The 13,199-nt window shown below is 47.1% G+C and overlaps 1 protein-coding gene across 14 annotated transcripts in view; it reads right to left on the bottom strand.

Annotated features, from left to right (window-relative positions):
* CAMTA1 (calmodulin binding transcription activator 1) overlaps nt 1–13,199 on the bottom strand; it is a 324,887-nt gene that overhangs the window by 200,477 nt on the left and 111,211 nt on the right. For all 14 annotated transcript variants that reach the window (XM_055705087.1, XM_055705080.1, XM_055705081.1 and 11 more), the window contains one exon: nt 9,470–9,605. In XM_055705087.1, coding sequence (XP_055561062.1) covers nt 9,470–9,605 — 136 coding nt within the window. The remainder of the gene's footprint in view (nt 1–9,469; nt 9,606–13,199) is intronic.

The following is a 13,199-nucleotide window of genomic DNA, read 5'->3' on the forward strand; positions in this document are numbered from 1 at the left end:
CTACAGAAAAAGGAAACCTCTTAATCTTGCAAGGAACGGCAGCGCTTTTACCTCGCCGCGCTGCACCCCACTGAAAGCGCCCCAGGAGCTGCGTGATGGGTGACCTGCGGTTAAAGGCTTCGCTTCGGCGCTACGCTCTCCCTGCGCACGCACAGGAAGGCAACGGCGTGGCCAAAGGAGTGACCACTGCCTCGGGTCCACAAAGTATTTACGTTTATTTTGTTTTGCTGTAAACTCTCTCATCTAAACCGCAAACCCTGGGATCAAATCCGGACCAATAAACCTCCGCTCCCATCTCCAGTCCCCAGCACATTAAACCAAGACCACAGACCCAGCAATCCAATCTCCATATATTGTATTCTCAAAATATTTCATTTCTGGCCACCAATCTTTAGATCTCCTATTGGATTTTGTTTTTGTAAATGGATTTTCCCACAGAGCTGGCAGAAAATAGATTTAATTTCGAATTTCTCTAAACTGGAATAGTCAATATAAATGTCAATGTGTATTTGTGCTGTGTAGCCTTTGCAGTGACACAAACCTCATGTTTCAGAGGGGGATACGGGAGTGCCTGCCAGCTTCTTTTGTGTCTGCACACTTGTTCTAACTTTTTATTTAATAAAGATGGCTAAATAATATAAAAGTTGTATACGCATTTTTTTTTATTATTATTATTTGTTTTAGTAGGGGGGGGAGAGTGTCCAGGAAGAAGTATGATGTCTACCACTGTTCAGCAAGCACATCAAGAGGAAGATGCAGAATTTGGAGCAACACCCATCCCAAGGCATGGACCCCAGCATGGGGGCTGACGTGTGTCACCCCACTTCTTTAGACCCACCCAGCACATTCAGCCTCCCAGTTCCTCCTCAACAGAGGAGTGTGCGAACTCACGTCATCATGGAATCGTTGAACGGTTGGTTTGGGTTGGAAGGGACCTTAAAGGTGATCCAGTACCCTCCTGTCGTGGGCAGGGACACCTTCCACTATACAAGGTCACCTGGTTCCTCCTCTTTTTCCTCCCCAGTTTGTGGTGCAGTTGCAGCAACAACTACTCAAGCAATTTCAATCTATCTAAACTCTAATGTCATTAGTCCACAGAGATCCTTTTGGAATAATTCACATCGGAACTGCCTTTACATGCTAAATGAAAAACATTCAGACTTTAGTGAATGGGAGTTGAATTACAATCCTACCACATGTGGCTCAGCTTTATTCATGCTATTTATTAAACAGGGGGAAAAAAAAGGTGATGCAGTCAATTACAAAGCAATTACCCGAACCACCACTGCAAACCTGTTGCCTTGCGCTGAAGGGACCGTTGCCCTTGACTTGGGCAGAACTTGCCTACGAGCCACCTGCCCATCACCCAAAAAGGGTCCTGCCCCCCCATATGCTCAGAAGAACAACACACACCCACCCACCATTTCTGGCTGGCTTTGAAGGCTCCTCACTAGTACCCTACATCTACATCCTATATCCTTTAGCCCCCATTCCTCAGCCTTTCTGCTTTTTTCACCAACCTCCAGCCACAGGATGAAGCGATACCACACTCTGTAAGTGGGCGTAGCCATTTGCCATCTTACCCCAGAAACTTTGCTCACCACATGACTGCTCTAAATGCCTTTGCTCTGCTTCTCCAACATATTTTAAGATGACTTGCGAAGTCGAAAGATCACTTGGTTTTTTCATCTTATTGCAACAAAGATTTTTGTTTGCTAAATGATATTAAAAAGTTTGTTTTTTCCCACTGTGTTCAAAATATCCTAGCTGGTATAGAAGCAGTAACTCCATGCAAGGCTTCACGGCACTGTCACGGCATTCAAACCACAAGGATAACGAGGGCACACAAGCCCAGCCTGCCCTACAGGTACCCTCTGCTGCTCCAACGCGTGCAGACGCCAAACCCGTTTATCTTCCACTGAAACCAACAAAAATGCTCAAGCTGAGCCGCAATCCCAAAAGATCTTGCTCTTTGCTTTGCTTCATAGTGTTTCTGCAAAACCCTCAGCTGTTGCTATGAAGCAAGTTGTTTTCAGAAAAGACAGTTCAATCCGTTAAGTTTTAAAAGTTGTCTTTCGTTAAAGGCAGAGTAGGAAGGGTCAGGAGCCCTTACCCCATGGAAAGCACAGAACTAACAGTGGAAGGAATCAAACTCCAGGAGGAAAAGCCCAAGAAAGCAATTTAATACTTTTATATCACCTTTTCTCCTGTCATACAAAACCAAAAATGTTTTCCATTCTGGTTCATGTCCAAAATGACGTGTGAACTAATTGAGCATAAAAACAGCTGCTTGGCATTACATCGGTTAAAGTAAACGCAACGTTTGCTCTTCCCACCCCGCAGCTCTCCCCCGTTCCTGCTTCTGCTGTAAATCAGACCATTCCCAATGTGTCACTGGAAGGACTATTTGCAAAACGAGGCATAAGAAACAGATTCTTTATTTCTTTCTGAAATTATTTTCACTTCTTTCAGTCTAAGGCTCCCCCTGTTTACCAAGTGCCTCCATCTGGAAGCCTCCCAGTAACCCAACGTTAGAGGTGAAGTGACGATCCCTGAGTGAAACACTTTCATCTGGCAGATGGTATTGAGTTACCCCGGACTGATGCTGCCAGGCTGAGAAAGTGAAAAAATATGCAGGATAGAAGCTGTATTACACCATCTCAAGATTTAACCATTTTCCCACAAATAATCACTTACCTGTTACGGGAACCCCCTTCTCCAGAGCTCGTTGCATAGCACTGACAAAGGAACCAGAGGGGACGCAGACAGGGGATGCCAACAGGGACATCCAACCCAGCACAGCACTTGCGCAGGCACACCGCTTAAGAACAGGTCAAAGCACAGGAGTAAAAGCAACCTGCAGCTGTACGTCCACCCATCCACCTCCTGCTAGATCGAGAGTCCTTCAGACTTTGGACCAAATAGAAACATCAGTGCACAAGCACATAAAATCAAGTGTGGGCTCAAGCTGCTTTGCAAGAGCTGCGACTAGGACAGCTTTGCACGTGCCAGGGCAACGAGAAATAACGTGGAGCCTCCTTCTTCCCCCTGACCGCACCGGCATCGCCGGCGGGACCACACTGAGCCGGCGGTCCCCCACCTCTGCCAGGAGCAGCATCCTCAGTTCCTGAGCCCTGCGCCAAAGTAAATGAATCCCGCCTGACCAAAAGCAGCCCGACGCCAGCTGCCTGAACCTGCCGACATTTGTCCTACCTGTTACCTCCTCTCCCCTCCTCCGCGCTGCCCAGCAGCAGGATCGCCGCTTGCCTGCCCCGTGAGCAGCGAGTCTGCAGCAGCTCAACTCGAAAAGTTCTCTCCCAGAGATGAATTTTCCTGGAGCGTTGCACAGCAATGCACCAGTGCCTTGGTACAGAGCAAGTCCACGCAGGAAACAAAGCCAAATATTTTATAGCGTGCCTTTGAATAAACAACTCCTGCATGCGCCTGCCTGCTAAACCCGAGCCAGCGCGTCCATTCCCTTGCCGAGGCAAAGCTCCAAGCGGATGCCATCCCGACTGCGCCAGGCCCGGGCAGAGCATCTCCTCCAACATCACACACAAGCCAGTGGCCCTGAGCTCAGCTGAATATTCATCCTGAGGCATCAAGGTTTTAAGAAAGCTTTTATTGCTGAAGTTACACACCGTAAAAGAAGCCACGACAATCAAAGGATTAGGGACGTCACAGGTCTGTTGAAGAATAAAATCTCCTCGGCATGTGCAGGGTGTTAGGAGAAGATGCCAAAACCCACGACCATTTGCTGTGAATTTATGTTACTGCAAGCGAATACATTAGAATCCCGATATAGAAAACGAATTATTGATATGTATGTTCCCTTCAGAAGAGACTCTCAGGAGACCCATTCCACATTTAATGATAATCCATATTCCCCTTCAGAAACAGCAAACCAACTCTGATTTCCCCAGGACTGCCACAGACACATGAATCACTGAGATGCCATCACAGCCTTACGTTCTGGCTGCTGTAAACACTCCCTAGAACAGGTGACAGAACAAAATCCGACCACAGCTCACAAGGAGCCACCACCTTCCACGTTTCTGCATGAGCCTCTGCCCATCACAGATGTACAAGCCACAGCAAAGACAGATGGGGAGATGCTCTGTGCCCTCGACTGGCTTATGGGGGATTAAGGGAGAGGCTGGTTAGAAGTGGCAAGAGCCAAATATTAGGAGGGATATAAGGAAAATACCATTAGCAGTGGTGATAAAGAACAGATCTGAACAAAAACTGTCACATCCTTGAGCTGTTGTTCTCCTTCGCTTTCAGGGCTGCACTTGTTTGCGTTAATGTATGCACACGTGTGGGTCATGTTCTCAGAAAGCCTTTCGCATTAAACTCTCATTTCTCCTCCAGTGCCATTCCGCAGGATTTCTCTGGAATGCACCAGGCAGCCCAACTGAACAATGCAATCCTAATTAGTTTGCAAACTACACGGCTCACCTCTGAGGGCGAGCAAAGCCCATGTAAATTAAAGCGAATTGGATCAGACTGTCCTAGGAATAGTTCTCCAGATTAGTGCTGCTTGAGCATGTGATCTCTGAAGTCGCTTCCACCCGCCAGTAATAACTTACAAGTAAATTTCGCCAACAATAGCAGGGAATTGAGAGATGTAAAAACATTTTGCAGTGTAATATTCCATGATGGGTTATTTTACATAATACAGAAAAGCCCGTTTGGTCATTTACTGAAAGGAAAAGTCATCTTGTTCTTCGCACGCGTTCCCAGCTCGCGAGCTGGAAGAGTCGCCATCAGCACCCCGGCTGCGCAGCACCGGGCTCAGGTACCTGCATCCCCAGCCCCACATGCTAACGAAACCTTTTGCAAAGTTTTTGATGGTGATGTCCCAGGGTTTATGCAGTAATTGAATAATCTAAAATTTTCATTCCTGTCCTCGTGGACTAATCTGTAATAGTGTTAAGGGACTGTTATGATATTAATTAAATACAAGTCCTGCATACAAAATTGATACTCTGCATCTCCATCTCCACAAGGGAGTTTCTCTCTTAATAAGACCGAAATCAAGTTTTACTTTTTTGTTTTGTTTTGTTTTTTAAGGAATTCATAAAGATTATCAGCTCGTACTGAGACAGCACATATTTATACATGAGAGAACCAGGTATTTGAAATATACGAGCTCTGGCGCATTCATCTTTCCCTCTGATCACTCTGATCCGAAATTAGCGGTGTCAGACTAAATCAAGGCTGACAAAGGAGCACGCCGGAGCCAGGGCCGCTGGTGGTCACTGCTGCGCTGCTCCCTCTGCCACCCCCGCACAGCCTCCGGAGCGTCCCCACCGAGGCTGCGATGCTGCTGCTCCAGCCACCGGGGGTTGGGGGGCACCAGGCTCCCGCCAGCCGTTGGGCAGAGTCACATCACAGGTGGCGTTGCTGGTGCTCGGAGAGGGACCCTGCATGGCACGGCGTTGCCCCAAGGCAGAGAGAAGCCTTTTCCCCAACTTCTCCTCAGGCACTGGGCTTTGGAGAGACCAAAACACCCTCAAAACAGGACAAAGAGCAACAGAATAGGTGCCGACCTTCTAAAACGCAGAGGACGAGAGGGACATTTGCTATAAAAATATGACCTCGTTTTAATTTTAGCAGCGGTTTACCGTGAATTCATGTGAACACGCCGTTTATAGGCACCCAGAAAGGTTCAGGCACAGGAAGAGGCAAAAGCATCAGCCAAGGGAACTGAGCGTCAGGGCAGCACCAGTCCGGAACGATGCTAAAGCTACTGCAACACTCCCCTTACTATTATTTATTAGTTAAAATTTTTAATTATGTGAATTGATTAGGAACACATCACCAGGGATCCTAATTAATTAGAATTTTAAAAAGGATCACGGACTGGAGATTTTTAATGGATTCCACAAAGAATTGCACAAAGAGGTGTATTAAGGGAAAGGCCAAATTAACTTCTCCTTTCTGGTTTATCCAGCGTTTTCTAACAGGATTGTGCATCAGATTAACCAAGTAATACCCAAAACCCTCATGCGCAGTGATGCTAACCAAGACAATAGCTTGAGGATTTCAGGCAGTTATCATTTAACATCCGTTTGGTTAATTAGTTTATTCCTCTTAATCCTTATTTATTTAAATTAGTGTATTCCTATTTTGATTAGTTTATTCCTTATTTATATCCGAAATTTGCTTTAGCTGCATCGTCCGCGCTCACAAAATCCTTCTCAGTGGCACTGACAGACACCAACATCTCCAAGTATCTGGTGCAAACTCTTTGTTTCAAAATGGGTTTTTCTCCTTACTCAAAATTTGGGAATATGCAGAAGCCGTCACATTGATGATGCTTGGGAAGCAATTAATTATTAAATCTGCTAATACAAATCCCTTTTCAGAAGTGGTTGGTCAGTAGTTTCACGGGCCAACGTGTTTCTCCTTCCCGGCCATTAGCTGCAGCTTCCAGAGCTCTGTCTGGATGCTATCGATACTCTTGGCTGTCGGCTTTGCAAGTATTTTTCCATCAGCACGACAATGATACCTATTTATCTTCTGGCTGCGAGAGTCGCTGAGATGATCTGGCAGGGCCACAAGGCAGACAGTTATTTCATGCCCTGTTAAACCCTAATGCAGCTAACTACAGTAGCACTCCAACTTTGAAAAAAAGCCTTTTTTTTATGATTTTAAATCTGTGGCCCATGTATGCAAGGAAAGAGACTGCTGCCCATTAGGATGGCATCAGAATCCTGAAGCTGTAACACTATCCGTGAAGTAGCACAGTGTACCGATCCAGTAATTAATTAAGAAAGGTAAAACCACGTACTTGTGCCCAAGCAACGCTCAGAGGTCACGAGGTTGGACTTCCCCCGTGTCGCTCGGTGCCCCCTGGCAGCTCAGCAGGATGGCAAAGGGGCGTGAGGGCGGCTCCGCACGGGGCCGGCGCCAGTTCTTCCTCCCACCACAAGACCCAGACGCGCTCTCAGGCACAAGGGACCTTCCCACAGCGGACCCAGCTCTTCCAGACCCAGATTTATGCAGGACTTGAATTTCACACCCAAATCTCTATTTGCTGGTTCCTGTTCGTTCCTTTTCTCCCACCTTCACGTACAGAAATTACGAGGACTTGGACCATCGGCTCCTTTGTACGCTCTGACAGCTGGCAGGGGGGGAATATTAATTTCTTTTCAACACTGAGATATCAGTTTGGATTTTGATAACACTTAGTGCTGCTTAACACAGAGATTTATACAGAAGCTGTGTTCCTTCAGCTGGGAGCCCCAGTAAAAGTTGCCGTTAACTGTTGCGAGCGCTGGCTCGGAGCCAGGTCCATGCGCGGTTGTTGCTTTACCTGCCGCAAGAGCTATTGGCTGTGGACCTGGCCGCATCCTGCATCCGCCAGAGCCATCAGAGCTGGGGCTGTCAGGCTTCACAGCGAGAAGATTGAGGGATGACTTGATGAGAGGGCATAAGTACCTTCTTGGAGATAAAATATCAGGTACTAAAAGGGCTCTTAAGCGGGAGAAAGACATAGGAATGAATGGCCAAATTCTGGTACCTCCAAGTTGCAAAGCAAATACTTAGACACTTATTTTTTAAAGTGGTGAATGCGATCAGCCCCGGGAAGAAACCCTGAGAGCTGTGCATCCTCCAGCTCCTGATACATCCACTTGGAGATTTGTTGCTTTCTAGAAGATGTACTTCAATAAAAGAGAAATCACTGGGTTCAGTGCAGAGCTACTGGAGTTTAACGTGATTGCCACGCACATCCACACAGCCAGGCACTCAAGGGGCTGCTGGCTCAGTCTTTGAAAAAACACGTCAGAAAGTATTTATTTAATCGTGTGTGTGTGTGTGGTAGGCAACGGTCACCCCACCCTCCTGCAGGCAAGTTTGGCAGTGCAGGTTTTGGTATTCTGCATTGCTAAAGTTCACAGAAGTCGGTTAAATCAGTCTCTGCAAACTCAAAACAAAAACAATGCACAACTTTTATTATGCCGATTTCTTTTTTTGGGGTGGGGCGAGGTTGTCATGGTAAAATATTATTACTGGATGTAACAATTACGGAACAAAATTATGCCTCCCTGGTGTGATATAATACAATCCACTTAATACTATTTTAAAAACCCAAAACCTCATTAAAGCAATGACGGAATGTAAGAATGACAAATCGCTCAGAAGGAAGCTGGAGCACGAGGTGTATTCCAGGTGCCTGGTCGCTTCGCATCCCCAGCCCCAGGTGCAGCGGTGGCCCCCCGAGGTGCCAGGAAAGCCCCAGCCCAACTCCCAGCGCCACGGGGGAGCGCAGGCTGCCCCGGCTTAACCCAAAGCCCAGCCCCAAAGCTACCAAACATGCCTTGAGCTGCCGGGTTAAGCTTTGCCTGTCCTGGAACACCACCGATTTTTCCAAATGGATTATTCCAAACGCTGCAAACCCTGCTGCGCTGCGCCTGCCTGCCTGGCTGTAGCCACCTGCCCGCAGCAGTGCATGCAGCCTGCTAGCCGTGGAAATCAATACAGCTCGTACACATACAGACCCTGACGACTTTGCCGGTCGTTTGCCAAAACCAGAAGACTTCTTGAAGACAGCTGAATGCTACAATCACACATTTTAACCCCCTCTTGCCATCTGAGCCCCAAGTTCAGTACCAAACACAGGGAATACAGCCCTATTGTCGCAGGAACTAAGCTAGGCAAAGCTCTGCAGCTGGACTTCTACTATCAGAAAAGGTAATTCCCATTCAATAAAATACAAAAGAAGTTAAATAAATGTACTTCTCCTCCACATCTGTGCAGACCTGTAACGCCCAAAGTGATCAGTGCAATCCAACAGCCCCGCCCTCACACAGTCAGCGATTAAGAAAGAACAGCTGTGCCAAACACCACCGTATTTTAGAACAAACGGGTGAATTGCAGAAATACTGTGTCAAGTGAAATCACCTAGCTGAATTTCCTTGAATGGCTAAAAACCATCGGTAGAGCAACGGTCTCCTTCAAAACACCCCTTGAAGCAGAGTCTCATTCTGGTCTGAATTTCTGCTTCTGCATACTGTAAGACCAACACTTGGTAAGCACATGGAAAATTTTGGCAGTTGCTACCAAAAGCTAGTGGGTATTTGTGACAATCAGATCTTATACAAAGCTTAGATGCTAAAAAAAAAAAAAAATGCCTTACAAGGCACTTTGAGATGTTTGGTCACCCTTGGGAAGTCCCCGTTACAAAAAACACATATGCCACCAAGAGATGCTTGCTGCAACGAGATGTTGGTGTCTTGTCTTCAACACGACAACCAGCGAGCAGCAACGCAATCAGACGGTGAAGCCATATTTGAGTTTTGCTCAGAGGATTAATTTTGGGGGGATGAGGGAGAAATATCTGGAATTCAGCAAATAGAAATAATTTTCTGAACATGCAGACAAGTCCACGTTGAATGTATTTCAGGGAGCCGCTGCTTCCCAGCGCAGCCCACCCAACCCCGCCACCCCTTTGGTCTCCTACCTCCACTCCTTGGACTTTCAGTTTCATGTGATCCTCTCTGGTGGTTTTCCCATCTTTCCTTTTTTTCCAGCAATATCCATCTTTCCTGTATTTCACCTTCTTTCTATTGTACAGGATCATAGAACCATTCTGCGGTCTGCGAACAGGAAACAGTTTTGGATTACAGAGAGAAAAAAACGACCCTGAGAGAGTTTATGAAGCAACGTACTACAGACCGGCGAAAGTCTCCCCAGAAGAGCAATATTCTGTATTTGGCATAAAATAAAATTTCACCTTTTGTTGCTGTTAACTGGATTAACTGATGTTCTGCAATCTGCAAGATCTTACTTGCAAATCTTTTACCTAACAAAGTAAGTGCACCAATGATAGCTTTAAAAAAAAAAAAGGGGGAAAAAAAGGACATCTTATGATGCATCATGAAATAGCCAGCATTTTCACAGGATATATTATGACTGGGCTCAGCTATATGCTGAAAATTAGAAGGAAGGAAAGGTTAAGGAAAAAAAAAGGATTGTTATTATTTTATTATAGACATTCTCTATCTTTTTAATGCAGCAGCAGGATTAGATAACAACCACCCCAAACGCAGCACCAGAATATGGATGTTGGCTTAAAAAGGCAATAAACAAGCAAAAAGGAACAGAAGAAATGCATTAGCGTACACACTGGTTTCACTGCTCCTGCTTAGAACCGCGTTAGGCTCAGCGTAACTTTCTCTCTTCTGAGCACCTCCCTGACTTCAAAGACACAGGAAAACAGTTTCTGCTCAGAAACTACGTGGACCCTTTAAAATACCCACACAGGCACACCGATCCGTGCCCAACAGACAGCAGTCAGCGTGGCTCTGGTGTATGATGATATTGCACAGAAATGTTTTGCCATCTGCTAAGCTAACGCACAATGGGGGCATTTCTGCTGTAACAGTAGAAAGTAAAAAGCTAACAAAAAAAACCCCCAGCACTGCAAAGACAGCATGCATCCCACGCAGGCAGCAGTGCTGTAGATGCTGCAGACACTTACAGTGGTGCATTAGTCACAGTAATTTGGCTTTAGGACACCAAGAACAGAAAGAAAAACAACAGCAGCAGCAGCAATAAACAACTTTCACAGGAAAGCTTTGGCTGGAGCCTTTTGGTATCAAAGCACCTGAACTTGTACAAACAAGCCAAACAAACAGAACGAAGCCTTTCAGGAGAGAGCGAGAGAGAGGGTCCCCCGCGCTCCATCAAGTCCACACTGCGCACCCCTCGGCTTTTTGGATGTCAGCAGCCACGCGTTTTCAGACAGTGCAGAGCGATAGCTGGAACTGCTAAAAAAAACAGCAAAACCCACCACGTATTTTCACGCCCAGCCAAGGCAAGGAAGCGCTTTAAATAAATAAGCTGAATTAAGCCGTTTGTGTCCGTGCAACGCTGGCTTGGGACTTCAGAGCCACACCAAGGTGCAAACTCAGTGCCTGGCCCAGCTGAAAGCGCATCCTTCTTCCCTCCCGCTCCTGTTTTGAACAGCACGACACCATGAAGCAAGCACACGAAGAAGCTTCTGCAGGTACCCTCTCCTCATTTTTCTCTACCAAAATACTCCGTTTGAAGACAGCCGCCTTCACCCGCGTTTATCACATAATAATAGGGCTGTAACATTGATGTAAAAGCTGTTAATTATAGAGTAACTCATCCCGATGCTCCATTAAGCACATAAAGGCACCCTACTACTGAGGAAGATAAGCTCATGATGGTTTTCTACCACCACTGGCCAGCCAAAATTACTTAGCTCAACCAACACAACGCCCTTCCTCCACCCAAACAAACCCCATCAGCTGGACCTGCTACCAAACCCCATCCTCGTTCCTCGCCCCCGCCCCCCGGCATGCCTCTGCGGGTACGTGCCCAGGGACGCCCTGCCCGATGCCCGCTCCGCGCCTCCGGAGCGCTCGTGCACATCGGCGCCGATTTAATGAACGTGGGTGGGAAAGCGCACCAAGTCTCTTTTAGCATGGCTTTCAGCAGACTTTCTACTTCTGCGTACATTTGCAAGACTGAAATGATCTTTGATCTAAGTGATAATTAGCACATATTATTTTTTTTTACTAAACCAGAAATTACACATATTTCCCCCACCACCACATTTTTTTCCACATACGTGCAGATACTTATTCCCTGTGCCCAGAAACCCGCACCCCGTTTCCCCAAACTGCACCGCCCCCTCCTCCTGCAACCCATGCCCCAGGGCTCGGTGAGGCTGCTCCTCGCTGCTCCTGTGCATCACCCTGAAAATAAACACTCTGCAGCCAGTGCAACCACAGCGCCTGTTTGACAGCGTCGTAGATAGCGCAGGATTAATTCAGTGGAGATACTACATATCTTGTTTGGGTGTTTATTCTATAAACCTCCAGTCGCTGCACATGTCAGCTCAAACCCTTTTCAAAACATCAAAGATTTCCCCTTGTTGCCGTCGCGGAGATGTGCCCTATGGCTTACGATGAGTTACCTGCGTGTAACGAAAAGACAGCACGGGAACTCATCTCCTGCCTAGTGCCTCGGCACTCACACACGCGGCTTCTCAGAGAAAAGTACGCTCCAAGGACCTGAAAGTTTTTTGATGTGAGCAAAATCGCAGTTTTCTCACACTGGGTGCCACGAGAGCACAGGGTGAAGGGACGGCAGAGCCCAGCTCTGCAGTTGCCGTTCAGCAAAGCTGGAATCGGGGGTTTGTTGGCTTATTTCTGCGACGGGAAAAGAACATGAGAAGAGGTCGCCGGAAAACAGTTAACGAGATCTCTACCGCAAAAAAGCACAATGAAACAAAATCTCTTCAGGATCTCTGGAGCAGTTGTCAGTTTTGATAAGAGTGTATAGAGCTGCTCTAAGGCTCACAAAAAGCGACTGGTTTTTAAGGGTATCTTGGTAAAATGAGAGGCAATTTTAACCTGAGCCACATTGCTATTGTATTTCACTTGCTGTAAGAAAGACCAGGGAGGGAAGATCTCCGGTGCTTATCTCTGTGGCACACACACAGCCACGAGCAGCAGACTGATGGCTGCGGGAAGGCTCGGCAGATGAGGTCCGACAAGGATCCCCAGGACGCGCAACGGGTGCAACTCCAACCCACATCTCTGAAGGTTTCGCTGCTCAGCCTGAATTTGAGAATTTCATTCATACCTTTGCAGAAGAGGGGGACAAAACCACGCGCCTGAGCATGGGCTCCCCTGGGATTGCAATTTCCTACCAGCTCCCTGCTCGGGAAGGCTGCAGCCAAGGCAAGGTCAGCTCGCCTGTGCGCCACCAGGCAAGGAGAGCAACCGTCCTCCCCTGCACTCCAGTCCACCTGGAATCATGGCAATAATAACAAGTACTGAAACATTAACGGCAATTTACTTGATTTGATTAGCTACTACTCTGCAGCTACACAGCACTCTTTTCATTAATGCGGGACTAAATGGAAAATAATAAAATAGTATTTTAATATTATGGTACACCTGAAAGCAAGCCAGAGTGATCCGAGCCCACCGAGACGCCTGTTTGTGCTTGTCACATGAGGCATGGGGGCTACTGGAGGGGTCGTTCCTAAAACATCGCTCCCAAATCCAATCCTCGTCCTTCCCAGCAGCAGAGATGAGAAGCACCGTGCCTGCCTCACTCACGGACAGTAAATCACCACATTCCACTTAGGCCAGGAACGCCAAGGAGCAAAGCCTCGCAACGCCCGCTCCTCCACCAGCAGAGATGCGCAC

The sequence above is a fragment of the Falco cherrug genome, chromosome 3 (genome assembly GCF_023634085.1).
Source record: "Falco cherrug isolate bFalChe1 chromosome 3, bFalChe1.pri, whole genome shotgun sequence".
Classification (NCBI taxonomy): domain Eukaryota; kingdom Metazoa; phylum Chordata; class Aves; order Falconiformes; family Falconidae; genus Falco; species Falco cherrug.